Source organism: Monopterus albus, unplaced genomic scaffold (genome assembly GCF_001952655.1).
Source record: "Monopterus albus unplaced genomic scaffold, M_albus_1.0 scaffold524.1, whole genome shotgun sequence".
Taxonomy (NCBI): domain Eukaryota; kingdom Metazoa; phylum Chordata; class Actinopteri; order Synbranchiformes; family Synbranchidae; genus Monopterus; species Monopterus albus.
The window spans coordinates 36,092-63,839 of record NW_018128404.1 but is presented as its reverse complement, the minus strand read 5'-3'; the positions used below and the strand labels follow the sequence as shown (position 1 = coordinate 63,839).

Below are 27,748 nucleotides of genomic sequence, written 5' to 3'. Positions count from 1 at the left end.
GGAGCTTTTCAGCAGCATGGGTTATATCCTCGGCCTCATCAATATTAACAAGCTTCTTTTGTTTATTCATTAACATTCATGATGCTCTGGGTTGGTGGAGTGGATGGAGGGGGATTCACCTGTTTCCTGCTTCAACCTTCAGCCCCGCCCACAGCTCATGAATATTAATGTGGCGGCCGAGGACAGGAAGTGGTCTCATAGAGGTGATGTTAGTTTTATTGGTTTGATTTGGATCATTGAGCAGAGAGGCTGAGGTGACCGGTGAGAAATTGCTGCAGTTATTTAAGACTTCAGACTGACTGAGGCTGAGCAGTGACCTTTACTGAAGAGCTGTCAATCAAAGTGACACACACAGACGAGGTGAAGGGGGCGGGCTACTATTATTTTATTGAAATTACTTTTGGACTGTTTTCTGATTTACAGAGACACACAGACAGGCTGACAGAGAGACAGACCTGCACACAAAGTTAATCTGTTTGAGATAAGACTCCAACTCCTTGAGCTGCCAGCAGACAAACTCTAAATTCCAGAGCATCATATTTCCATAGTCTGCCTCATAAACAACCAGACCAACCTCCACACATTCATCTCCATTCCCATCATTCACCTGGCCTCTGGGACATTACCATAATCCGTGCAGCCTGCACAGACTTCCTGTTTAAAGCGCTCTAAAATCCGTATGGGACTCAACGTGATGAGAGAGATGGTGGTCACCATGGCAACAGCATCCAGCCATTAATCTGTCAGCCTGTTTGGTTGTTCATCACTGTTTTATATCTTTCCAAACATTACCACTCACCTGACCAGCCATCCACACAACCATGCAGATGGACGCCACCACGTTACACACAGACAGTTCACATTGATCCGTCATTAAAGTGTAGCTTTTTAAACACTTTCCCTGTGATGTTCTGAAAACCTTTAAAGGAGTAGTTCAACATTTTGGGAACTACATTACTTGGAGTGGAAGAGTTAAACTGTCTGGTTCATAAGTGAAGAGATTATAGATTTTCTCTTTCGGTTACAGTCTCTGTGCGCGTGTCTCACACTGTTGTCGCCTTAACGAGCTCATTCACTCGTTAACATCATTAGGGGCTCGTTAATTGTTTGTCCATTAGCCATTAGCGAGGCTCACTGGAGAGCTAACGAGGGACTACTGCGGTCACACACATACACGAACCCAGAGAAAGAGCGGCAACATCCATCACTGTTTAAGCGCACACTCGCAGAGACACAGCCATTTATTACTGCTTAACTAGCTCCACACACACACGGTCCTGCTGCCACCAATAAGCATTTAGCGCTGTGTGGATTTCTCAGCCTATTGAAGTGTAAACAGCAGAAGAATCAGCACTACTGAAATTAACTCTGAGATTAAAGATCTATCAAACTGTAATGAATCCAATAAGCAACATTCAGAGGAAAAAAATGCTGAACTATCATCTCTGTGAGGAAGAGGCTTCCTGCAAATGAGCTTGGCTTGCATCTTTCCCCTTGCTTTTCCTCTTTGTGCTAAGATTAGCTAAATTCACCCAAAACCTGTATCTGTGCTAAAACTAATATTTTCAATCATTGCATGACACGACAGCTGATTTATTTGTCCCAGTCAAGTTTTTCTAGTTTTGGCCACTATGTCTGCCAGTAATAATATCTATACTTTACTCTACAAAACCATTTGAGATTTGGGAAATTGGAAAAAAACAAACAAAAAAGAACATGAGGAGCTACTGTACTGTAGATAATGAAACCCCCAGTTATTACAGGTGTTATTCATTATATTAAAATCACAATGTCTTTTATTCTGTGAGACCAAGCCCCAGCGTTTGCATCACTCAAAAATAAAACACATATAAAACCTTCCAGGTAAAATAACTCTTTAAATCTTTAAAAATTAATATTTACTCCCAACTTTATTTTTATTCATTTAGTTTTAATGTAATTTATGAGTTACAGGTAAAATTAGTAGCCAACTTGTCTGCTGCAAACATCCATCACAGTTTAACTACTGGGCAGTGTGGGTCGGCACAGTGATTACTGTCAGGTACGTTCACTTTTAATCTGACCCTCAAACAGTGGGATTGATAATCTGGATACATTTGCTGACTTGTTAGCAATGTTTCCATGTTTCCAGATCTTGCAATGGGTATATTGATCCCTGACTAGATTACTGATTATCAGTCTTAGCGGACTCCTTGAAAATGTCACTGTTTACTAACAAAAACCAAGCCTTAACTTCAGACATCAGAAAAGAGCAAATATGATCACTTACTACATCTTTTTTGTTAGACATGGTAGTCATCAATATATTTAAATATTCATCATTCAAGACTGCGAAGAAGATCACCAGGACTCCACTGCCCTCTCTGCAGAGCATTTACCAGGGTGTGTAGGAAAGCTGCCTCCATCCTCAAAGGTCCCACCCACCCCCAGCATGGACTGTTCACCTCCCTACCCTCTGGCCGGAGGTTCAGAAGTGTGAAATGCAGGACCACTAGACTGAAAAACTCTTTCTTTCCCTCTGCCATCAGACTTCTAAACGGCTAAGGAGTTTATTACCAGGAAATACGTGATGTACTGTTTACATTCTCAGTTTGCACAATTTTTTATTATATTGTTGCATCTCAGCATACATTCTGTTACTTAGATTTAGTGTTATTTATCTACTTTATATTTCATTTGTATTTTGTGGCATTCATGTGGACGGCAAAGTAAGAATTTCATTGTACAGGGAAACACGTTTCCTGACTGTGTATATGACAAATAAACACTTTGAACTATTTATGTGTAAATACTGAGAGACTGAGAGAAGTTGTCCAGACTCTTTTGCACGTGTAAATCTTTTATCAGTCCCAGAAGGTCTCAAAAATAGAAGAATGAATTTTTGTCTGGAAATAAAAGAAATACATGTCTAACCCAAGTTTTTTGATATGTCCACTGTGCATGCTACGAACGCGGGATTCCCCACACACCTGCCACTACCAATAGGCCACTGTCACTATGGCAACATATGCGGGCTGAAGAAAGAGCATCTTGTGTTGTCAGCCTGAATATTAATAGATCTGTAGTTGTGTTTCTTTTGTCTCTACGGACTGAAAACCCCAGCTGAGCTCCTAACCCAGGACGGCAGCACAGTCGTCTCTAGCTGTTGCTCATTCAACATGACAGAGGACAGATGGCTGAGAAGACATACAGGAAAAAGGAAGAGAGGGGGGTAGATTGAGTTATAGCGCTGGTGTCAGAGCAGATTTTGGTTACAGAGCTCAAAAAGCTTCAGGCTAAAAATGTCATGATGAAAAACAACTCGCTCCTCCACCCCTCTCCCTGTGACTGCAGCTTCACTGATCCTCCATCCATCACAGTCTGCTTCAGGTTGTTTTTGAATTCCTTTTCACAGCGTTCATACATACTCTGGATGCAGAAACATGGACAGTCATCTCACAGAGCAGATGTGATTGTGACACTCTGGGATAACGTCTCCTGAAAATGAACCATCTGCACCCACAGAGTGATCCCAGGAACTAGCTACATCTCTCACATCAGTGCCTTGCTTCAAGGGAAATTCTGCTAGCTGTCAACTTTGTTTTATTCACTTATGTTTTTCAGTCATTGTGCCTTAATTTGAACTTGGCTGTGTGCTAACAAAGTACTGGAGGTGTGAACTGTGAGCTGCAAAAACAAAAGGACAAACAAACTTTCAACTACACAGTTCCAGGAATAATGGAGCCAGAGGAGCTGCACCCAGAAACTAATCTGGAAGATAAATGTCTTTTTTAAAATGTATGTAGTGCCTCATTAACCAAATAAATAAGTACAGTGAAAACTAGGCGAATAAAGACTCCACTGTTCTCAGTGTACAGAAGTAACGACGGAATGAAAAGGAGACTGGAAGCCTGAGTAGAAGATCTGCTGAGTGTTTGATGGTTATTATTTAGATCATGGTCACTCACAGATGAAGCAAATATCATTGTTAATGAGGGAACAATGGTGCATGTGAAGGTCAGAAATACATTCATGGCCAAAAATATTGGCATCCCTGAATTTCTGTCAGATAATTCACCACTTCCCCCAGAAAACGGTTGCGATCTCAAATTCTTTGGTATTCTCTATTTCTCCTGTTTGCACTGGAACAACACAAAAAGCAGAAACAAAGCCCAATCTGATCCATTCCACACAGAGCTCCACAAATAGACTGGACAGAATTATTGCACCCTCAACTTTGGTAGCCCACCCTCTGGACAAAATAACTGATGTCAGTTGCTTCCTGTAACCATCAGTGAGTTTCTTCCTCCTCTCTACTAGAGTTTTGGACCACTCTCCTTCTGCCAGCTGCTCCAGGTCTCAGATTTGAAGGCTTCCTTCTCGCAGTTGCTGCTCTGAGATCTCTCCACAGGAGTTCTATGGGATTTAGACCTGGACTCATTGCTGGCCACTTCACAACTCTCCAACTCATTGTATGAAACCATTTCTGGTGCTTTGTGAAGTCTGCTTTGGGTCATTGTCCTGCTGTGAGACCATGACCTCTGACAGAGACCCAGTTTTCTGACACTGGGCCCTACATTGTGTCCCAGAATTCATTTGTGGTCTTCAGATTGTTTGAAATATCCAATAAATTTCGTTCCACTTCATGATTGTGTCCCACTTGTTGTTGATTCTTCACAAAAAATTACAGTTTTATATCTTTATGTTTGAAGCCTGAAATGTGGCAAAAGGTTGCAAAGTTCAAGGGGGCCGAATACTTTCGCAAGGCACTGTAAGTTTTGGCAAACTCCAGTCTGGCTTCTTTATGTCTGTGTCAGCAGTGGGTCCCCTGGGTCTCCTACCATAGTTTCCCTTGTCATTCAGATGGTGACAAATAGTGGGAGCTGACACTGCTGCGCCCTGTGCCTGCCCTGTGTCCATCTCTGGAGACTGTCCAGGCGTTACTGTGGTTCTCAAATCCTCAGACAATTCTTTGTTCTTCTTTCTTTTCTCAATGCTCAGTGTGGTCCACACCACACAAAGGCTGCAAATGTGATTTCTATATTACAGCACCTGTTGGATGCTACAGGTGAGTTTCATTACAAATTAAAGGAGCATCACTATTTCTGATGATTTTGAAAAGGTGTCAGTAATTCAGTCCAGTCCACTTTCTGTGTGGAATGGGTCAGATTTGGCTTTTTTTTTCCTCTGCTTTTTGTGTTCCAAAAGAAATAAACACGAGAATACCAAAGAATTTGTGATGGTCTTAAAAAAATGGTCTTATACTTGTATAGCGCCTTTCTATGCTTTTACAGCACACTCAAAGCGCTTTCACATTATTCGGCCATTCACCCATTCGCACTCCCAAACCGGTGACATCACCGGGAGCAACTGGGGGTTCAGTGTCTTGCTCAAGGACACCTCAACATGTTGACTGGACAAGCTGGGAATCGAACCGCTAATCCTCCGGTTAGGAAACGACCCGCTCTACCTCCTGAGCCACAGCCGCCCCACAGCTGTAATAGCAACAGTTTTCTGGGAGAAGAGGTGCATTACCTGACATTTATGGCGGTGACCATGTATCAGACGGTAAGAGCACAGTGTGTTGGATGTGGGAGAAATGGACAGGTGAAAAGACCTGACTGACGTGGACAAGTGTCAGATTTGGGGTGGTCCTGGTCATCAGTGGTGAGAGTTGGTCTGAGGAGGGAGCAATACAGGCTAGTCCTAAAACCAGTCCTGAAGCTGATGATATTAGTTTTTATTGTCAATAAACACGATAAGAAAGGTCAACCTGTTTCAGTACTAGTGGCACCCAGTGATTCCTTATAGTGTGAATGAAGCAGCAAAAAAGTTGTAGCTTTAGAGACTTTTTTGGCACCTTGAACTGCAGAACAGAAACTAAACTTGGCTCCTTGTTCCTCCCATCGAAATGCAGGTAAAAACTGAAATGCATGAAAAGGTTCTCAGCCCTGGAACCAGAGCAGGAGAACACGCAGTCATCGACCGTCACTAAAAAACAAATAGTGTTTTCAGTCAAACCCCAAAGCTCGTGTTTGAGATGATGATGAAATCTTACTGGAAAGCTGCAGGAGGCTTGTGCTAAACATCTTTTGGTAGCAACTGAGGAAAATAATGCAAAGGAGAACATGCAGACAGAAAGACTTGGGAAAACTTTCTGATCCCTGAGTCACACAGCTGCACAGCTGACAAAGCTCCATCCTAACACGTTGTGTGGGAATGTAAATTTGTGCAGGAAAATCCATAGGTCTTAACTGAGCCCACATTAAGTGTATACAGTATTTGTATATAAAGCTGACTCAGCGAAACCACGGGCACAGCAGCATAAAACCACCTGCCCAGCGGACGGAGACAACACTGCACTGTTTCCATCCATTCAAAACATTCAGTCCATTAAAAACAGAAATATCTGAGGGAGGCAGACGCATCAAAGACACACTCATTAAAAACACACAGACACTATAGATACGCCTCGCTGCGCTCCCTCTGTGTCCACACGTCTCACTGCCTGAGTGACAGACGGATCACTCAGACAGACAAGGAAGTGGAGAAGAGATTGTCCGTGCACTGCGTTCTTCTGTACAGGGAAATTTACATTTGAATCGTGCATGAGGTCTGTTGTTGCTTCTGAACAAGGCATCATCTGGTTAAGACAAGACTCACCTGGCCAGGTTAAAGGCATCATCGATAAGCCCCGCCCTGTTCCCCACAGAGATGATCTAAGACAAAGAGACAGACTTAGTCAGACAGTAACAGACACAGAGACAGAGACAGAGACAGAGATGGACTGAAACATAGGTTTACCTGATGGTTGGTGTGAAGCTGCTGAATCAGCAGTTTCCAGTTCTGGAGGTCATAGTTCACACGGAAGTAACCTGTCTGGTTGATGTTGCCTAACAACCAGGTGTTTTCACCCATTTGACCAATCCTGTGTGTTTCTGAGGCAAAACAGGAAAACGAGTCAGTAAATCAAAGCGTTAACAGTTTATCACATGAACATCCCTTAACGAGGCAATCCAAACTGGATAAACATGAATTTTATAACTTTAGTTACTAGTTACTTTTCAGAGTAAGATTAATAAGGAAAATAGAGCATAATCCTAAGGCTTTATTTGTCTCTGGTGGAAAATTCACTCCCCAGCTGTACTTCACATTATCAGCTAGTTAAAGTTAGCTCCTCCCCCTTTTAGCATCTGCAACATTAAATATGATGTACATAATAATTATAGTCCAATAATGTGATATAATAATGTTATATTTGACATTCTGCATAATGTGAGTACTTTTAGTACTTCAAGTATATTTTAAAGCTTATACATTAATACTTTTACTTAACATTTTGAATGCAGGACGTTTACTTGTAACTGAGTATTTCGTTTAAGTAAAAGATCTCAGTACTTCCTCTACCAGCGCCTGTATGACGTGACACTGAGGATGCACTGATCTGTAGTAAGTTCAGGTACCTATTTGTACCTACAGTATTTCTTGTAACACGTGAAGATGAAAAAGCAAAGCAGATGCAAACATGGAAAAACGTCAGCACCTCAATGCCTCAGAACACATTTACCGTACAAAAAACTGCATATACAGCAGAGAATCTACTATGCTGAACATAAGCAACTAAATATAAACTGCAAGATCCTCACCGCTTTTACAACCATCACACTGAAAGGTTGTGTTGATTAGAGCGACATCACAGCCTCTCACACAAGAACCAGCACAACCTCAGAGGCTGTAAAAACAGGCTGCAAACTTTAGCAGGAAGGTTTTTATACTTTCCAACTGCCACATGAGGAGAACAAGGGAAGGAGCTGCTGACCCGATCTGGCCCACTTCCTCAGATTCTTTCCCTCAGGTTGAAATTAAAATGAAATAAGTGCACTTTGAGTCTGAAACCCTTCTTTGTGCTTCTTGCAGCAGAGCCCATACTTTACCTTGGAGATTAAACTGTCGTCAGATGTTAATAAACACAAGCAGAACAAACTAAGAGACTTCTGCTCTTCATAAACAAAAAGAGACAGTTTTGTTCTCAAAAACAGATGTATATGAACTCTGTTCTCCAAAAGCTGAGAGAGAGGTTTTATTCTGAGCACAGTTGTTATGTGGAGCAAAACAAGCTTTATTCTCCAAAGCAGAACACAGTCTATTCCTCACAGCCTGACAGCAAGTTTTCAGCAAGCAAATTTTTTTCAACCTGAAAAAAACTGACCTGGAGACAGTTCCATTCTCTGAAAACCAAAGCAGAATTAGGTTTATTTTCCAAACACAAATCTATAGGGAGTCTTATTCAACAGGAAGTAGATGCAAAATGAGCTGTATTCACCACAGAGGAGACTGTGTACGCACCTCATTACGACCCATACAGTAGGTATGCTTCATACTTAGATGACCCATGGCTAATTCATGAGAGGCTCCATAGGGTAAGAACAAAGGTGGAGAACGTGTTGAAAGAAATGTACTTTCTCCAACAAACAGAACAGAATCAGCGTTGTTCTCCACAAACCAAAGTGGAACAAGCTTTATTTTGCTAAATTTAGAAACTGAAAGAGCCTTAAGGGCAACACACAGTGGGGGCGTCACCCGTAAAACTCAGTGGGAGCAGTGCAAATTCAACGTGGGACTACTGAAACAGGCTAGTATTACAGTATTTCATTTGTTCTGACGTGGTTCACCACTGATGTGTGGGCTAACATAGAAAGGAACAGGTGCGGGGTTTTGACGAGAGCTACACACCGCCAGTGTGCGTTGCCCTTTACTTTCAAAGAACAGAAGGAAACTGAAGGTTGGGGAAAAGCAAAAACAGTGGTTTGTTTCTAAACACATTATCAATGTCAGAAAACCTTCATGTTATGAAAGCTAGAGTGCACAGAGCTCTATGCCTGCATTTGTTTTTAGGTCCACTCGATATGAGCACAGATGAAAATTTACAGCCTCAGTTATGTTTGTTAAAAGAAATAAGATTAATGCTGCTGCCTCAGTATTAAACAATGACAAAAGTAGGAACACGTGAACGGTGAATGTGTTGAAGCGGGTCTGAACCAACTGTAGTTGGTTGAAGGAGAGAGGGGAGATAATGGATGCACAGCGGACCATGGAGCTGCTGCTGCACTGGACAGATCAACACAGCTAGCTGTTAGCTGTTAGCCTAACAAACTCGCAGACTGTGGACAAAGCTTAAAGTTTCACTTCTCTGCAAGTTTATGCTTGTTTAGCAGGTGCTTTGCTAAATTACTCCAACTGGCTGTTTGCTCAAAGGTTTTATTGTAAGAGCATTAACAAACATACAGCTCCCTGTCTCCACAGCTAGACAGCAGCCTCCTGCTCCCTGTGTGTGTGTGTGTGTGTGTGTGTGTGTGTGTGTCGGAGCTGAGCAGTGTGCTGTCATTCAAACACCAACAAAAAGAAGAAGCAGCTCCATAAACACCAAAACCATATTTCTAATCTGACTCAGTGGTCTCTGATAAAGTTCTCCTGTAGAGCCCTAGCGCATTAGTACCAGTTCTCCTATTTGATCGTGAGTTACTACGCCTATGACAGCCTACAGTTTGCTAGGTAGCTATGTCTTCACCCTGCAATGCATCTTTCCTGTTCCCCCTTAATACATCCATGATGAGAACATATGGCACATTTTCACAGCATTTCTGTGCAGAGAATACTTATTTTTTCATGATTTTGAAAGCTAATTTTGATTTGATTTGATTTGATTTATTCTTTCAAGCATATAAAACAGTTGATATAACAACACACATTTTTACACACAATCCAATATCAATTTGCTTATACCTAGTACATGCTTGAATGGAGTAGGAAGAAGTCAGACTTATCCAGTCCTACCCCATGACATCATCTTACCATCATTGGTTTGCAAGCAGTAAATGATTCACTTCTACACACACAAGTATTATACTAAAAAAAGAATATAACAGTGTTAACATTCTTACACCACACCCACAATGTTCCATGTAATTAATCATTGAGCCTGTTCTTGCATATATCTTGATTGACACATACCTTTATATTTATGTTTAAACTCATCAATTCTATTACTATTTTTTATGTCTACACTTAAATTATTCCATAGTTTTACCCCACTTATAGAAATACAAAATCTTTTTTTGGTTGTACGTATAGCATGAATTTTTAAATTTAACTGACCCCTTAAATTGTATCCCCCTTCCCTTTCATTAAATAGTTTTTGAATTCCACCAGGTGATAAATTGTTCCTGGCTTTATACATAAACACAGCAGTCTTATATCCCACTAAATCAAAACATTTTAACAATTTAGACTGTATGAAAGCTACATTGGTGTGATCCCTATACCCCATCTTATGCACAATTCTTATCGCTCTTTTTTGTAATATATACAATGGTTGAAGTGAGCTTTTGTATGTGTTTCCCCAGTTTTCAACGCCATACTCCAAGTATGGTAGAATCAATGAGGAATACAAAATGCGTAATGCTTTCCTGTCCAAAATATATCTAACCCTTGCCAATATCGATATATTTTTGCTATTTTATTCTGAACATATCTGATATGAGATTTCCAGGAGAATTTGTCATCAACTATGACACCTAGAAATTTAATTTCATGTACTCGTTCTATTTTAGCTCCCCCAATATTCAATTTTATATAGCTGGTGATCTTTTTAATCATTCAAATTTATCTGGGTGGTTAATAACATCTTCCTGTGGTGTGACAAACTCAGAATACAAATTTATTTCCACTTTATCCTGACTTTAACTGATTTCTAAAGAAGAAAATAGCTTTATTTTGAAAAACCAGAACAGACTTCATTCTCCACAAACAGAAGTGGGAGTGAGGTTTACTCCCAGCACTGATAGACACAGTTTTCTTCAAAGGAATATACCTGTGAGTTTCATTTCCCAGTCAGTTACCTTCAAGTCACATCTCTGGATGAAATAATTAATTTGTGATCAAGAGACAGTATCCTGTATTAAGAAAGAAAGTCACTTTCGGCTTTTACCGTTTAGGGGTCGCCACAGCGAATCGTCACACTAACGACTTGCATGTTGACATTTGGCACGTGTTTTACGCTGGATGCCCTTCCCGACGCAACCCTGACTCGAACCCGGACCGCAGCAGTGAGAGCGCTGCGCCTTAACCACTAGCCTACCAGGGACGCCAGTATTCTGTATTAACATCACTAAATAATCCCAAGTTAACAGCTACTTTTCTCAAGGTAACTAGATAATTAAACCCTCACCAGAAAAAATAAACTGATATCAGATCTCAGAGCAGTACAAAGCAGTATCTTCTAATAGTACTTGAAACATACCAGCAGTACTGTACCTGTCTTGTTGTTGATCCAGATGAGGCTCTCTGAACAAACAGCGGACGTGTTCCCCACGGCAACTGTCAGTGGGACCTGCCACTGTAAACTACAGAGAGGGAGAGTGATGTCAGTAATGAACAGTGGAATTGGATTGGGGTTTATTGCCTCAGTTATCAGATAGAGACACATTAGAGAGTGAGAGTGATGGTCAGCCATGATCATTCAACATCAGTCAGCTGGAAATGGAGTGGGCGACAGAGGCAGAGACAGAAAGTGCGAGTGTAATAGCTACAGCAGTAGCAAACATCAGTCAAGTGGAAGTGCCTGAAGGTTATTGTCTTTTCCAGAGAGCCAGAGGTTAATATGCTGTCCAGTCAAAATTGTTTGTGGTGATTTTAACATTTTCAGATCGGCTGAAAGATACATAAATTCCTCTTTACTTTATGAGAGAAGAACCTTAGACCTACCTGCATCATAAACTCTTTGAAAAAACAATTCATTTATCTGAAAATGGCATCACTCCTGCGCCTAAACAAGGCTGACATTTAGGAGTGACATTGTTTCTGAATAGCAGTGAGACAGACAGAATGACTCAGGAGAAACTCAGCAGAACTGCCACAACTGTAATTTAGAGGACCTGATGCACAGCTGAGGGGAAAACAGGACTTTACTAGCAATACTAACTGGAGTACTGGTAACAGGGTGACACAAGGCTTTGCACAATTAATACAGGAACGGTAACTGATTCAGGTAAATACATGGTACCATGGCTAACTCGGGTAAGTACAAGAGAGTACAGTAATACAGCTTATATGAAAAAACAGGTAATCATAGTGGTTGGTAACAAGTGTAAAACACTGAACACAGAGTGGCTACTAAGCATGCAGACTAGCTGGAGTAGGGAACAGGCTACTGTAAGCTGTAGTCACATGGACGGGAGCAGGTTGATTCTCAGCAAGTACAACAGTTCAGGCTAGGGGCAAATAAATAATCAGGATCAGGACTCACTAGAGTCTGTACACACTTACTGTACATTCACATTGATCTGGCAAAAACACAACTCCCTGCTGTGTTTTAATTCACAAGACTTTGCTGGTGGGGGTGGGATGTTTCAGGTGGAGTGTTGTAGATGTGTACGATACAGCAGGTTGTGATGAGTTGATGTGAGTGGCTTCATTCACATTTCAAGCCTGTGAACTTACATTGTGTTTTGGTTAGCCATGCTGCTAACGTAGCCTACTCTACATTTGCACCAATTCTACCACCAGTGTGTCGGCATTGATTAAAAAAACACTGTTTAACATCCAGTACTAATGAAAATGCATGGTGTGTTGTTATGGTGCATTAGCTGTGGCCCAAATTTGACAGTGAATAGCAGTGAATGCTCATGCTAACAAGGTAAACGAAAGAGTCTTCTTTCCATGGGCGTCCACATCCAGATCCTCCCCTTTACATTATTGGTGAATGCAGCGTCTTTGCAGATTGATGTTACCATCTGGTGAAAGTTGAATCAGATCCACCTTTTTTGCCATATGGTGCTGCATCATTCTGCTGGAGCCCCCCTATGGTGAACACAATCTCTGCGATGAATGCTATCCCCATAGAAGTGAATGAAGAGGGCTGCTTTTTTTCCACACCATCTGAATGCGACATGACAGAGAGGAAATGGGAAAGGTTACTACTAACACAAGTCCACACCAAGCATGATTGCCCCCTGGTGGCTGGTTGCAGTACAGGTCATAAATCCTGCGTCCTCCATGTTAGCATAATGGACAGGACAAACTAAAAGCTCAAAGTACAAATCAGATAAGCTTTCCCCAGTTGTGCCTTCTTTGGTTTCGGGTAGATGTTATCTCCCTGAGTGTGACAGGTGGTCATTTCTCTGGTTTTTAATAAGTTATGTAATGATATAAAAAGGGGTGTATTGCTGGTTGATTTGACACATTGGCTGATGCTGTCACTCAGCTATTTGGTTGCTACAGCGCACAACCTGGTTGTAAAAAAGCAAGACGGCGGCCGACGTACTCAATATTTTGGCTTCATTTTAGCACAGTGGAGTGAAGTGTTGATGTCATGTTCATGGTTTATATATCAATGGTTATGACTCTTGAGAAGGATGATTCTAATGTTGTGTCAAATATGACACAAATGAAGAAGATGTTGTTTAAGGTGGATGTCACAGGCCAAAACCAACAACATCACAGGCCGTATGTTATTCTGCTCATCTGAAAACCACACTGAGTCTGGATGTCACAGGCCAAAACCAACAACAATGTCACAGGCTGTCTGTTATTCTGCTCGTCTGAAAACCACACTGAGTTTTTACTGTAAGTAAAACTGTGACGGGCAAAGTCAGTGACTGTAAAGCTCTTTAGGAACAAAGAGCTTTCTGAGGCTTTTTGTTAGTAACCACTAGATGCTGTTAAAACACACACAATGCACTGGCCTCATTTAATCTGAACTACTACTGTATGCCGGTACTAATGGCACTAATAAAAGAGCTGTTACAGTGAGACCCTCTGAAGCTCGGCCTTTAATTGGACTCATTTTATTAAACTGATTCATATTTCACTTAAAGTGGTTTTTAATTACAGACAGCACACAATCAGCTTTACACACAGGAGACAGCGTGTGTCTGTGTGTGTAGGGTAGGGGTCACTGCAACACAATCAGCCAGAGAAACCCTATTTACCATTCCCATAACAGCCATCTTGTCCCTGTGGCCCCCGTGGATCAATACGGCTGCATAGCATCCAAATATTTAATCTGATATTTATATTAGCGTGACTGGCAGGAACTCAATTACACGCACACTCGCATACACACAAACACACTTCATCACAGCGAGTCAGCAGTATGGACCGCAGAATGTGTTTATTAATATTTGATCAAAATGAAGACTGTTTATTTTAGGCAACAGTGTGAGTGTGTGTCAGCTGATGGTTTATTCATCAAAGGTGGCAGAAACACACACACACACACTGAAACTCTTTACACAGCCCTTCACCTCTGTCTGTCCCTCGTCTTCCTCACCTTCCTCCATTAAACAACATTTTGACCTCGTCTACACTTGTCATGTCTCAAATCCAGGTGAAATAGCAGCCTGACGATGACCCCATCCAGCAGATGGGGGGTGTGGAGAATCTCAAAGAGGAGCTTACAAGGGACCAGCAGCCACCTCTCTCTAACATCACCTGCCCTGGTCACCAATTTGAACCCAATCTGCAGCGAGCCAGTGGCTAGTTTTTCACCTCCACCCCAGTAATTATCAGAGCCACAATTATCTACTGCTTGTCTGTGAACTGGCTGCTTCGCTTGTGAGCAGAGTGACATCCTGGTGCTTCAATGTGGCTCCAAAAGAAAAGCTGCTGTGTGAAATTTGACTTTTGTGTGAACAAGGACAAAAGGTTGCTGCTAATCAGATAGATGATGATGTTTAGACGAGGAGAGCAAGGTGCTGTGAAGGCTCATCAGATGTGTTGCTGTAACATCAGGTTCTGGTACTGGTAATCTCAGCTGACCCAGCCAAACACAAGTAGCATCTCTAAAGCCCCGTGTAGCTAGACAAGCCAGCAGCTATACGTGAATGCGTTAGAGGGCAGGCTAACTCCACAGCCTGCAACACAATACTTAACACTGTGTACTAAGCACAACAATAGAGCACAGCGTCACAAATGATCATTACTTGTGTTTACATAAATGAGAGACAGGGGGGTGAGCTTCTCAGACTAAATCCTGCCTGTAGTGACTGACAGCAGATGATGGTGGTGTTTCTGTAGCTTGACTGCGGGACAGGATCAAGCGGGCATGGATGCCTCTAATTTACACATAACAAACACACAAAAAGGGAGGGCAACAGGACAGGTGCTAAACCTATATCTGTTTACATTTTATAAAACTGGTCCTGGTAAATTTAGCCGAATTAGCCATTAGCAGCTCTTGTTCGCAGTGCACCCGTGGATGAGCGGACAACTGTCACTGATGATTGTCAGGGAAGTTCTGCAGCATCATTTCCCTCTGATGTATCAGAGGATTTATGGATGTTTATTCTCGACGGACAGTGGAGATAATGACATCCTCAGGAAGTGGAAGTCACACTGACTGATTTCAGTGTGTTATGACTCTGAGCACGAGGAGGGTTTCTGACTCTGACTCTTGCATAGTAAATGCACTAGACCATGTTGCTGATTTGACAGTTTTCCAGTGTTTATTTGTTAATGACAGATATTTTGACTTGCTGTAGTTTGGCATTGTGTTTGTTTCTATGTCAAACTGTTTTTCTACATTATAATTATTGTGCCAAACACCTGACATCTGCTTCAGAAAGGCAGAAAACCTTACTTTCTCACCACTGTGCTCCTGTGGACTAAAATAACTGTCCTGTTTAGCATTAAAGCTCATTGTTTCAGACACCACTTGTCCTGTTTACCTGTGACCTGACAGCTTCTTTTCTTTTTTGTGCTATCACAGAGATGACATGTGACGTGTTTAAATGCAGTCTGAAATCCTGTTTGATTTATTTTCAGTATCATTAGCTCGACCTTGTCATTGGCTCAGCTGTCCTCTAGTTTCTCCTTGTCGCTCTTTGTCGGCTCAGTTCTTTAAAAGGCATTTACCTCCCTCACTGTGTCAGCTGTTTGATGGTGGGAAAATAAAAGACACGGAGCTGAAACGTCTCCGTCAAACAGCCAGAGAACTGCAGGAAGAGAGGGATGTAAATGTTTGATAAGAATAAACTGATCAATGTCACCTTAACACTTAAAGTTGAAATTCAACATAAAGTTTGAGAAGAAAAAAGTTGTATATTATTTAACTAAAAAACTTAATTTCAAACCAAAATCATTTTTTAAAGAGAGAGATAAACGCGTGTCAGGTATTTAGTGGCAGCTGATTGGCTGTTTGATTGGTTTCATCTGCAGATCTCTTTGGAAAGAGGCACCTGAGATAAACGTCCTATACACGGCATTACAAACGTATCAGTAAGGAAAACCTGTGTGCATGTTACTGGAAACCTGTGTCCCAGTTCAGAGCTGCTGTGAGGAACTTTTAAAGCTAACATACCCTGGTTCTTAGCTGCCTGAAAACACAGGTGTGCTGCTGCTGTCACATAACTCACAGCAGTGGGTGCAGCAGCTGACTGTAGTAATGAACTGAATAGTGCTGTCACAGATGGTGCCCAGTGGTTTAAGGGCAGAGCTGGTAGCCTGAGCACACAGGATATGTCAAACCAGTGCAGATAGTGTGGTGGGTTGACTGTTTGAAAGGGGAAACAAGGCTTATGAATTTTCAGGCTTTGAGGAAGGTGTTCATTGTGAGTTTTGTAGGTTAATCTGCTGTAAATTTGTAAACTCCTAAGTACAAATAATGCTCTACTGTATCTATGACATTAACTGGAGTAAGAACATCAAAGCTCTGTGCTCTTGAGAATTGCAAGGTGTCTTTCTCTGGGTTAAGAACAAGTTTTAAATTAAAGGGGAACCCATTTTTCAAACTCTGCTTCCAGGTGATGGGGAGTAGAACTGTATCAAACCTCTTGTGACTTCAGAGGGAGTTTTCCAGAGTTTCAGACGTGACCTGAAACAGCATAGTGGAAACCTAAACTGAACGCAACATGCAAAAATCAATATTCAAGAATTCTTGACTTAATATTCGGGGCACAGTAATGCAAAGGAAATCCAAACAAACAAGCTATGATTAAACACACACACACACACAAAACAGCAGGGGCCTGCCTGACACACACACACACACACACACACAACAGCAGGGGCCTGCCTGACACTGTGTGACACCTTAATCAACCATTTGGGGACATGATGTGAAACCTTCCGTAGCATCGGCCTGAGCTCTACCATACAGCTACAACTTGCAGCAAATCTCCTGATGAAAAGTAATACAACAGCACAACATCAGCCACCCTGAGTGTAACAGCTGTGGCTGGAGCACTTTAGACACACTGGGCCGCTCAGATATGGGCTGATAACTGTCACATCTCACCACCAAAAAGAGATCTGCTGCTCTTAGTCAACAGTGTGTGGCACAGTGGGGCACTGCTGTGCTTCTGGAGGAGGCTCCACACGCGGCGGCGTCGGCCTCTGTTTCAATCGGCTGCCGCTGCTGCATTCGGCCATGACAATGGCTCATCCAAAAGCATAACACCCCGGGACTACATAGCGTCTGAGAATCTTAACTCCACCTAAAACAAACGGCCTCAGTTCATCAGCTGACGAGATGCTGGGAGCGAATCTGAGCAGAGGAGCTCAAGTGAAACACAAAAGACTCCAGATGAAAGTAGAACAAAGAGCAGAGGAGAAAAGCAACACAATAAGAAATGCAAAGAAACTTTGGTGTGAAGCTGAGAGGGTTAGAATGATTGTAAATGTCAACTACAGCAGAAAACATGGCAGAATGAAATGAAAGAAAGACCTGGAAAGAAAAGCTGTGAACAGCAGGTGAAAAAAGAGGAAAGGAGCTGATGAAGTATTGATGGAGAAGAAAGTGGGTCGATAGAAAAGTGAAGGGAATAAACTCCAGAGGTTGTGAAGGATGTGAATAAAACATCGTGTGAATCAAATATAGATGAAATATAAATGATGTAAAGGTGTTAAAGAAGGTGAAGAAAAACTGAAGCTGCAGCGTGATCAGTGAGAAGACAAACGCAGTGCTCACTCACGTGTGAAACAGAACCTTTCACCAGGATCCAGAAGAACAGACGGAGGTAAGTGTACGGGGTCTAAAGGCCGCTTAGCGCCCCCTAGAGGCTGTAGCATTCACAACAATGTAAAGTTCATCCTGGTTGGTGGCAGTGGAGGGAAAGTGTACTGGCCCACCAATCAATCAAAATCAATTATTAGGGTTCACCCTCTAGGGAGCACATCTGGTCAGGATGTACAAACAACGGGATCATGAGGCTCCGCCTCTAAGATTAAACAAAAGTCTCTCTTGAGGTGATGTACTAAACAGTTATTAAATCACAACACACACCTAATAATGAGAACTCATGCATTTAAACATCACATTTTCCTGCCGTGTCACAGCTGTTAATCATAGTGTTAGTCTGTGGATGAAAACAGTGTCAGTCAATCTGGAGTTGCTGCAACTTCCAGCGGTTTCAAATGAGGACATGTGAATGCAACTCACGTATCATCCCGGTGAAATATTATATTTGTAATTTACTGGATGCTCTGTGTAGGCGTCCACATGGACTCCCAGAGTCCTGCACTTATAGACCACCTGCCTGACCTTTGCCAAGTGTCTCGGTGTTCACAATGTTCCAGTAACAGAGGCTGATGCCAAATGATTGTGCACTAACTCTAGATGCTTAGTAGGTTTTATTGTGACTTTATTTTGTTTTGGCTCAGAGAGTCTTGCTCATTTTAAAGATTGTTTCCACTCCAAGTTTGGAAAATTCACAACATTACTGCAGCTGAAAAAGAGAGATGGATGAAAAAGTAGCTCTACCACTTCCACTCTGCTAAAAAACTGAGGAGAAAGACAGAAAAACAAAGACGGAAAAAGAAGTGCAAGGTCAGAGGCCTGTGTAAACAAAGGTGGAGAGACTTAAACGGGAGGTTGCTGAACGGGCAGGTAAACTGTTTGCTATGTGCCACTGAAAATCATTATGATCTGTATGTTGCTGTTCAAATACGTCGGCTAATCTCGGTGGTAATGTTACAGTAGCAATTGGCATGATCTGTGCCACATTAGCCTGTTTGCTAAGTCATCTTTCCAGCTAAATCACAAGTTTGTTCTGACTTCAGCTACAGCAGCTGGAGACTGTTGTGAGAGAACAGCAGTGGAGTCACACATGTTGTGTCTTAGTCTGAAGTTTTCCTTTAATGGCTACACTACAACACTATGCTTGAAATGTCAAAAGTCAACAATGGTAACCTGACAGACTTCTGATGTTTGCTTTAAATGCTGCTCTTGTAAAGGCAGATTTAGGCAGAATCTAACCTGTTGTTGTTTCTGACTTCCTGTCCATACAGGAAGTGCTCCTGGCTGACAGTGATGTAATGAGTAGGGAGTTGCTCTGATTGGTTCTTGCTTATGGTGACAACAGGGTAGCCCATTTGTAGAGTCCACCTGTCCATCATCTCTCCGATGTCGATGTCCCGCCCCTCCGAACGCATGGCCTAGGCAACACAACGTATGAAAAATCAATGAGCAATTTACACTAGCTAATTAATAACTGTTTACACTATTAATGAAGTCATTATCCATCCTGACAACTCATCAATATCTTGGTAAGTCTATGACCAACATTTAGCTCAAGGTCAGTTAATTAGAAAAAGATGACTACCTCTTAGGTAATTACAATTCTGATTGGCTGGCAGCTAATTAAAGAGCAATCTCAGTATAACGAGCAGCGCTAACAAAGATGAATCAAATTAAAGTGACAACTTTCCAGAAGCTTCTTGTGCGCAGGACAAACAAGTAAAAACAAGCCTCATCTCCACTTGCCAATCATGTTACCACGGCAACAACACTACTACTGTCGCTGTTTCATTAAGTCGGCCTTAATGAGCATCTCTCTGGCGTTCATCAGAACCGCTTAGTTAAATAGTTAACAGCTTCAGGCAGCCTGGCTGTTGTATCACTGCCCAATATGGAAGAGTTACAGGTTTGAATCCCTGTTTTTGTTTGACAGAAGGTTCACATAGCGGAGAGGCAGACGGGTGAGTGTTACCTGAGACAGTTTACTCCACAGGTCGTTCCTGGCTGCGTTGCTGTACATGTGACTCAGCAAATAATCCTGAAAACAACAACAACAGGTCAGTCCACAAGGCTGAAGAACGCAGACAACACCGGCTCGATGTTGGACTAAACCTTTATCTACATGATGACAAAGCATTCACTTCCAGTGCGTCTGCACTCAGTCACTGGCACCATTTCTTGGGTTTCATGGTCGTTTGCAGACAATGAGCAGTTAGACCTGATTCTTGCTGGAAGTCAGATGAAAAGATCTTTACCACTCTCATGTCCGTGTGCAGGAAGGTTCCGCGTCGAGATGACCGCACACTAAGCGTCCGTGATTTATTCATAATAAACAATGTTTCACCACAACTGGACTTTGTCAAGACAAGTCAAACACAAGTGTCCCACAGCATGTAGGTGTATGATTTGCCTTGAGAAAGGCCAGTTGTGTTTGAAACGTTGGCGACATAAAGCTCCAGCCACAAAACAGCCTGGCTGTGTCCAGAGGAACAGGCGAGCGTGTGGATGACATTTTCCTACATAACTAGATAACCAAGCCTGAGTCGCTAATCTGAAAGTTACAGAGAAACTTGGTTCTCATCCCCATGTGGTGTCTTGGTGTTTTATTTGACAGCAACCTTGGCCTCACTAGTCACATGAATTCACCAGTACAGTCTGGTTTCCATCAACATGGGAGAATCTCAAAGGTCAAACCACTCATGTCTGCCATAAATCCGTTATCCCTGCCTTCATTTCATATCGCCTCGATTACTGCAACTCTCTTTTCTGTCTGCAGCTTCAACACCCGTCTCAGCGTCTGTGCACAGGTTGCCAGTTAGTTTCAGGACTGATTTTAAAATTTTAATTATTACTTTTAAAGCCAAGGCAGGCCTGGCTCCGAGCCACATCTCAGACCTTTAACCCTGTGCGTGCTGGCCTGTTCCCTGAGGTCCACAAACACAGTCTGGACTGAAAACAGAAGAGACTGAGCATGTGTGGGCAGAGAAATCAGGTCGGCTTCTTAAAACACAGACTGGCCTTCCTGTGACCTGTTCTAAATTTATGTTTTAATTCTTCCTTAAATTTGGTTTGATTTTCAGTTTTTATTTTTTATAGTGAACTTTGAAAAGCCCATTTTTAGAAAGGTGCCTTCCTACGTTTAGAGCCACAGATTGTGTAAAGGCAACAAATTGTGATTTTAATGTCATGGAGCCATTTTCTCACAGTGATGCACTGGAGAGTCTGCTGGTCAGAGAGACGACATAACCGCCTGGAAAACCACACTATACTTTCATTTTTCATAAAATAACATGTTAATTAATGAACTTCAGAGGTGCCTGTGGACAGAAAACGGCCGGTTCCCACTGTTTACAGTCTTTATTTCCAGCCGAGCTGTAGCTTCGTGTTTACTGAACAGTGGTATTGATCTTATTGATGTTCTCTTCTAATGTTTAGCCCAAACAAAAAAAGGCAAATAAGCTAATTTCCTTAAAAGTGAAGCTATTCATTTAAGGACAGAGAAAAGACTGTGATCTTGGTTAAGTACTGGCCCTGGTCCCCAGTTGTGTGCTTTGTGCAGCCACACAATCAGCCACCAAACCCCCTCCCTCTGCCATTCTGTTTCATTTCATTCATGTCAGCCAGTTTCTGCAGGGTGGGACTAGTTGTATATTTTACTTATTTACAGTAGTATTTTCATTTGACAGAGAAGCCGTGGTTTCAGCTGCGAGGGCTGATTAAGAGCTGTTATTTCACTAAGTCGCCTTAGACGCACAGCTGTGCTGGGGTCACACACCTTGTTTCTCCTTCTGAATGAATGAAACTGCATCACTGAACAAATCAGACAGATGGTTCAGAACAGAGCTTATTATCACTATGTTTACTGCCAAACAAACTGATGCTGTGAACTGGTTGCACATGTCAGAGATACAGCTGCAGAGATGACATGCCTCTCATCCAAGGTGAAACGTCTTCGATCTAGAAATCTAAGTCCAGTTGATTTTTCCAAGGTTTTTTCAGTTTACTATGACCTAGATGACTGAGAATCTGCACAGACAGGCCACAGTACAATATGCAAACACAGAAAAGATTTAACACCACATCACTCCCGGGCATCTGAAGTGTTGTGTGTTTACACTAATGTTTCACAGTGTGGAGTCGAGGCTCGGTGGCATAACAAGCCAGCAGGGCCCGTGGTGCAGCGGCTGCAGCTCCTGTGTTGAGCCAGAGGGTGCTGCTGAGGCTTCAACACTCTAAGCTATATTTTTAAGCTAATGAACAAGGTGAAGCTTGAAAAGCTCCCAGAGAGTTCACAAGGGGCTTAGCAGTGCGGTGGTTTCGTTTTTGACATGTAATTTCTCAGTGACGGCTGCACCTGATTGATCCCTGTCTGTCAGCAGAAACCCACTCCCGCTGCAGTGGATTGGGGCTTATAGCAGCTCAGGGAGGTCGGTGAATGGTTCAGTTTATATTACAACTAGGAAAAGGCAGAGAATGGTAGAAGACGCCACACAACACCTGCAGAGACAGAGCTCTACGGTAATGTGCTGCTCAGTGACACACTCTCCTCTGTGAGTGTGTGCCTGGCTTCCTCACACACAGTCAGATGCTGTCAGGGTGTGTACGGTCGCTGATAAGGCAAGAAGAAGCTCTTTATTGCAACAAGATAACACACGAGATAACACCGTGTGTGTGTGTGGCTTTGAGAAGGATGAATCTGTCGCCTTCACTAACACTGACATGATCGGAGATAAGACGCCCCCACACGCGGAGACGGCTCCTGATTCCAGTACAAACAAGTTTTAAGAGCATGAGACCTAAACTTGTTTGCAGCGATAACAAGCGTTCTGTATGTCAAAGACAAACGTGAGTGATAATAACTTAAAGGAAATCTCTTTGTGTGTCACTGACACAGATTTAGTGAGGACCGGCAAACCTCCATCCTCCAGGTTCCTCCTCTGGCCACTGTGACTTTTACTTTGTGCAGACTCTTGTTTCCTTTGCACGCTATGTAAACAAAAGCTTGTCAAACTGGACACAGCACATGATGAACCTGGTTATCGTGCTTTATGACAGAGTCTAACAAGAGAACTGTAAATGCTATGGACGCCTCCATCACTGATTCATTAATGCATTTCATCAACAGAGGCTTAAAAACACATGTAACTCATCATGTGGGAATCACTGTGACTCTGCATCGTGCTTTGGCTAAGTGATTTCTCCCAAGGCTCCTGTCACACCACGACTTCATGTGTCGACACAGCTGGTTTGTTACATGCTACCGGTATATTCCTCACTAAGCACCAGATGAGTAGAAATGCACTAGGAATGAGGTTACACTTGTGGAAGTCTATGAAAATATGAAGAGAGCTACTGAATAAAATATTTTCCCAAGATATTTTTACACAACTGAGGAATAAAACTAATGTTCTTCTCAGCTTATGTTCAGCACACTGTACAGGTACATGGACCTGTAACACACACACACACACACACACACACACACACACACAGTGTATTGTCTGTGTGTTCTCCTGCTGGATCAGCACGGCTTTTTATAGCGTTTGGTTCTCAGTGTGATCCAGGTCACTGACAGTTTCTGCAGGAAAACCAGGACATAGTCTGTGTGTGTGTGCAGGGGATTCATGCACATTTCCACGATTATATTCAGAACATAAACTATATTTAACTCACTTCCACCTTACATCATACCACACCATTTTTAAAGTAACTGACAACTGATTTCTTCCATTTTAATGGATAACAACTGCTCTTAACTGACCAAGTTCTTCTGCAGTTTTTGCTCTTCTGAGACACTAACATTAACTGGTGTGAAGTGGCAAAGAGGCAGTGCGCAGCCACATACAGCTCAGTGATAAATAATGCAACACAGCCACTCATTAACACACTGATGTTGTTACCTCCTGTGTGAGAGAGTAAAAAAATAAACACATTTATGACTTTTCCATTTCACAGATCAAACCTTTTGAAAAAAATAAAATAAAAGGTACCTTCAATATTCAGCTATAATGGAGCTGTTAATAAACAACTGGGTGAGTTTTAAAGAACAATTTACCGCCGGCTCCCTGATACATGTTTCAGCAGCGCTGCCCTACACAGCCATGGATCAACTCGTCCCTAAGTGCCCCGTGAGAGAGCTAAAGTATAATTCCATAAAGTTTATGGTAGCTCATTAAACTAAGGTTTTATTTTACGAGTATCACTGAGAATCCTGGAAATGTGGAGATGGTTTTGAACAGCATTTCAACTGATAAATATGAGGACAGACTATTTTGTCATTCTGATTGTTCATACTGTAATCAGTTATGTTGTTTATTCTGTATACATGACATCTGTTGCCTGGAAGATGGATCCACCCAAACAGTAGTGCACAACTTGAATTCAGGTCACAGGACTGTAATGTCGAAATGGTTTTACAGAGGAGGAAAAGTAGCAACGCCTCTCTCAAACTGCTGCTGCAGCCAAATTCACTTATCTGCACTCCATCTGTATGCACAGTATGTTCTACACAGCCAGGGTTCAGCCAGAATACAGCTAAGCACACACACACACACACACACACACACACACACACACACACACACAGGTTTACATCCCCACAATGTGAGTAATATGAGGCCACACACACGCAGAGCATCTGTGTCAGTCTTTCCATATTGTGCTGCAGACAACTGTTGTTAAAGCAACACCCAGCTGTCCCCAGATATCTAACCCTACACAGCAGGACAACATGAACTTACATTGAGTCCTTTCTGAAACAACGGCTGTCCCATCACGTTCGCCAGCATCCGGATCAGCGCCGCCCCCTGCAGACAGCACAGGAAAATAAACTTTGAAACACAGCAACAGGTGAAAACATCCCCGCAGTCTTTAGCATAAGAGCTGCTGGCACTGTGAGTGTGAATGTTCTGGGCCCTAAATACACACAAACACTGGTGAACAGTGACAAATTCATTCAGTGCTGACATAAAGTCAGACGAAGCTATCACATAAGCTGTGCTGCACCATCCAATGCTCTATAGCCCTCCTCAGGTAAGTGCAGACAGCTCGACAAAAGAGAAGTGGGATGGTCATGAGACAGGAGCTGAAGTGGGACGTTTCATTTTCCATTCGAGGTGGGAAACCTGAGTTTCCAAGATAGATTGATCCTGTAGATCCACCAGCTACTCTGACATGGGTACATGCAGCTGGGGTCCTAAACAAATGATCATATGTAAAGTTTCCCTCCCAGCATCAACAGACCAGATGTCCTGAGACCAGATCTGGGCCACCTGCTCCATGTGCTCCTAGACCCGATTCTTGTCTGACCTCTGACTGTGTGAGCACTGTTAGAATGGTCAGATCAGAATCCATGTGGTCTTTTTAATGTCTCCTCCTCTGCACATACGGCCTGTCGTCATCATTCGGCGTCATGCCCTCATAGACCAGTAACAATAAATAACGACAGCGACAAGGTCAGTGGAGAGACCAGGACGTTTATGGAGAAGCTTCTGATCAGGCCAAACTGGGAAGAACATATCGTAACCCAGCGGTTTGGGAGGAAACTGGGCCGTTTGACCATCACACACACGACCTGGTTGTTATTCTGGTGCACACGTGGCTCACATTTCAGTTACATCTGTGCATGTGTGGCAGTTTAGGAGCTCAGAGGTGTTCACAGCACAGCTGGGTACATGGCGCTGACACACGGACAGGAAGCAGTAACACAACAAGGTCTGAGCGTTGAGGCCTGGGACGTGGACGCAGCCCAAGCTTCCACAGTTAGAAGAAGAATTCATGAAGATGTTTCATGAGGTTTTTTCTGGTGTGAGCAGGCGCTTACCTTTTTGTAGGCAATCCAGTCGAACACCTGGTCAATGTCTGTCGCTTGTTCCACCTCCTGGGAGATCGGGTGGGATGAACTCAGGCCATCCAGAAGCATCACCTCATGGAGGACGTCAGTCAGAAAGCGTTGCTTCTCCTGAAAACACAAACATCTGTCACTTATGGAGACATTGTACTGACATCAGTTCTCCGAAGGTTGACTATTAACTGGTGCATAACCAAATTACCTGTAACCAAACTTGAACCTAATCCCCAATTCACGTTTTCTACACCCGCCTCAAGCTGCAGAGAGAATTCCACTCTGTTATACGTTTCAGTTCACATGGACTCTGACAGATGTGCATTAGACATGTCGGCCCCAGACTAGTTGGCCTGGCGAAGCCTCTGTTTGGCCGCTGTCCTGCTGACAGACAAACAGCTGCTCACTCACGTCTCACTGTCAGTGTTGACTCCCAGTAAATTCTAACCATAAAATGAAATCTTAACCAGATGGAAACAGATGTTTGTGCCACACTGGAGGTCAGTCCCCATAATACAGGTGAGTGCTCAGGTAATTGTTCCCAGCATGTGATTAACATTTTCCACTGTGATCTTTCTCATCTACAGTTTGTTTTCTTCCAGCTCAGCTTTCAACAGATTCAAATTAAATAAATGAGTCTGAGGAAACGCAGACACGTTCTCATTTAGCTGAGCAGTTGGTTTGGTTAACAAAAGTTTACATGTCTAATTAGTCTGGTTAGTCTTTATTTCACTGCCTTGTAGCTTCTATCATCTCCTCCTCTCTTCCTCTCTCTTATTTAAGTCCTTGTTCCCTCTTCTTAGTTCCCTCCCTCTGTTTGCCTTGTTGCATCTGCCGTTTCAGGGTTTTAATTGATTTCTGCACACATGTTGCACTTTAACAAGCTCTGGCTAAATAACTCCAGGGACCTGACTAAACCCAGAGAAGTGTGGCTGTGTCTAACTCATGGATTACAGTGATTACTGCAGAGATTTGTCTTTAATAAACCTTCATCTTGGTATCTTGGTAAAGCAACTGAAATGTTGTCTTATGCATCTGTTAATGAACAAAATGAACTGGAGCCTTTCTTTAAAATTAACAGTATCTCCTGGGATCTGGTTAATTCTTGGCCTACTGTGGGATCTGTGTAATACATGGATTAAAGTCAGTAGATGTGTTTTAATGAATCTACATTTAGTTAAAGTTTCTCAAGATATTAACTTAGTAATGAGCATCAGAATCAACAGGAAGATTCAGATTTTACAGTTCTTGCAGGGATCACATTATTTCATGGTAGATGCCATGTCTACGTACAGGAAGATAAACATCATTTAGATATACAGAACAACCAATTCTAGAACTATTAAAACCTTCTCAACTGATTGGACTTATGTCTTTTCTGGGTTGATAGAAAAAGAGCGAATCGGACTGATTCCTGGATGGAATGATCTCTCCTCAAAGGACTGGGCTAACTCCTGGGTAAAGACACACCGCTTCTCTCATCTTCAAGTCAACAGAAACACAAATGAAAACAGACAGAATCAAGGGACGTCACCGCCAATTACACAATTAGTTAATTCATTAAATGGCACATTTAGATGAAACCAATATATCTCAGTGAGAAATACATGAGACTAAATGAGACATCAGCTCTAATTAACAGAGACTTTCAATCACCCGCAGAGAGAGAGGGTCCATATGGTCATTATCAACCAGATGGACTCACATGTGGAGGGCGGCTAATAGGCCAACAGCATAAACACACACACACACACACACACACTTCCACCCCGTCACTCCTCCCCTGCTCCCTCCATCTTTCTCCTCATGTCAGTGTCATCGAACACGGTTATGTTTCTATAAGTTTCATCGCGTTCGATTTAAGATATTTTAAAACCACTTTGAATGCAAGTTAAGACAAGACAATGGGTTGG

The 27,748-nt window shown here is 42.4% G+C and overlaps 1 protein-coding gene across 1 annotated transcript in view; it reads right to left on the bottom strand.

Annotated features, from left to right (window-relative positions):
• Window positions 1–27,748, bottom strand: part of LOC109952969 (thyrotropin-releasing hormone-degrading ectoenzyme) — a gene marked incomplete at its 5' end in the record, with an annotated part of 66,976 nt that overhangs the window by 12,236 nt on the left and 26,992 nt on the right. Inside the window, 7 exons of the mRNA XM_020588298.1 lie at window positions 6,643–6,698; window positions 6,784–6,917; window positions 11,293–11,381; window positions 19,232–19,410; window positions 19,965–20,030; window positions 24,733–24,798; window positions 25,815–25,952. Of these exons, the coding sequence (XP_020443954.1) occupies window positions 6,643–6,698; window positions 6,784–6,917; window positions 11,293–11,381; window positions 19,232–19,410; window positions 19,965–20,030; window positions 24,733–24,798; window positions 25,815–25,952 (728 nt within the window). The remainder of the gene's footprint in view (window positions 1–6,642; window positions 6,699–6,783; window positions 6,918–11,292; window positions 11,382–19,231; window positions 19,411–19,964; window positions 20,031–24,732; window positions 24,799–25,814; window positions 25,953–27,748) is intronic.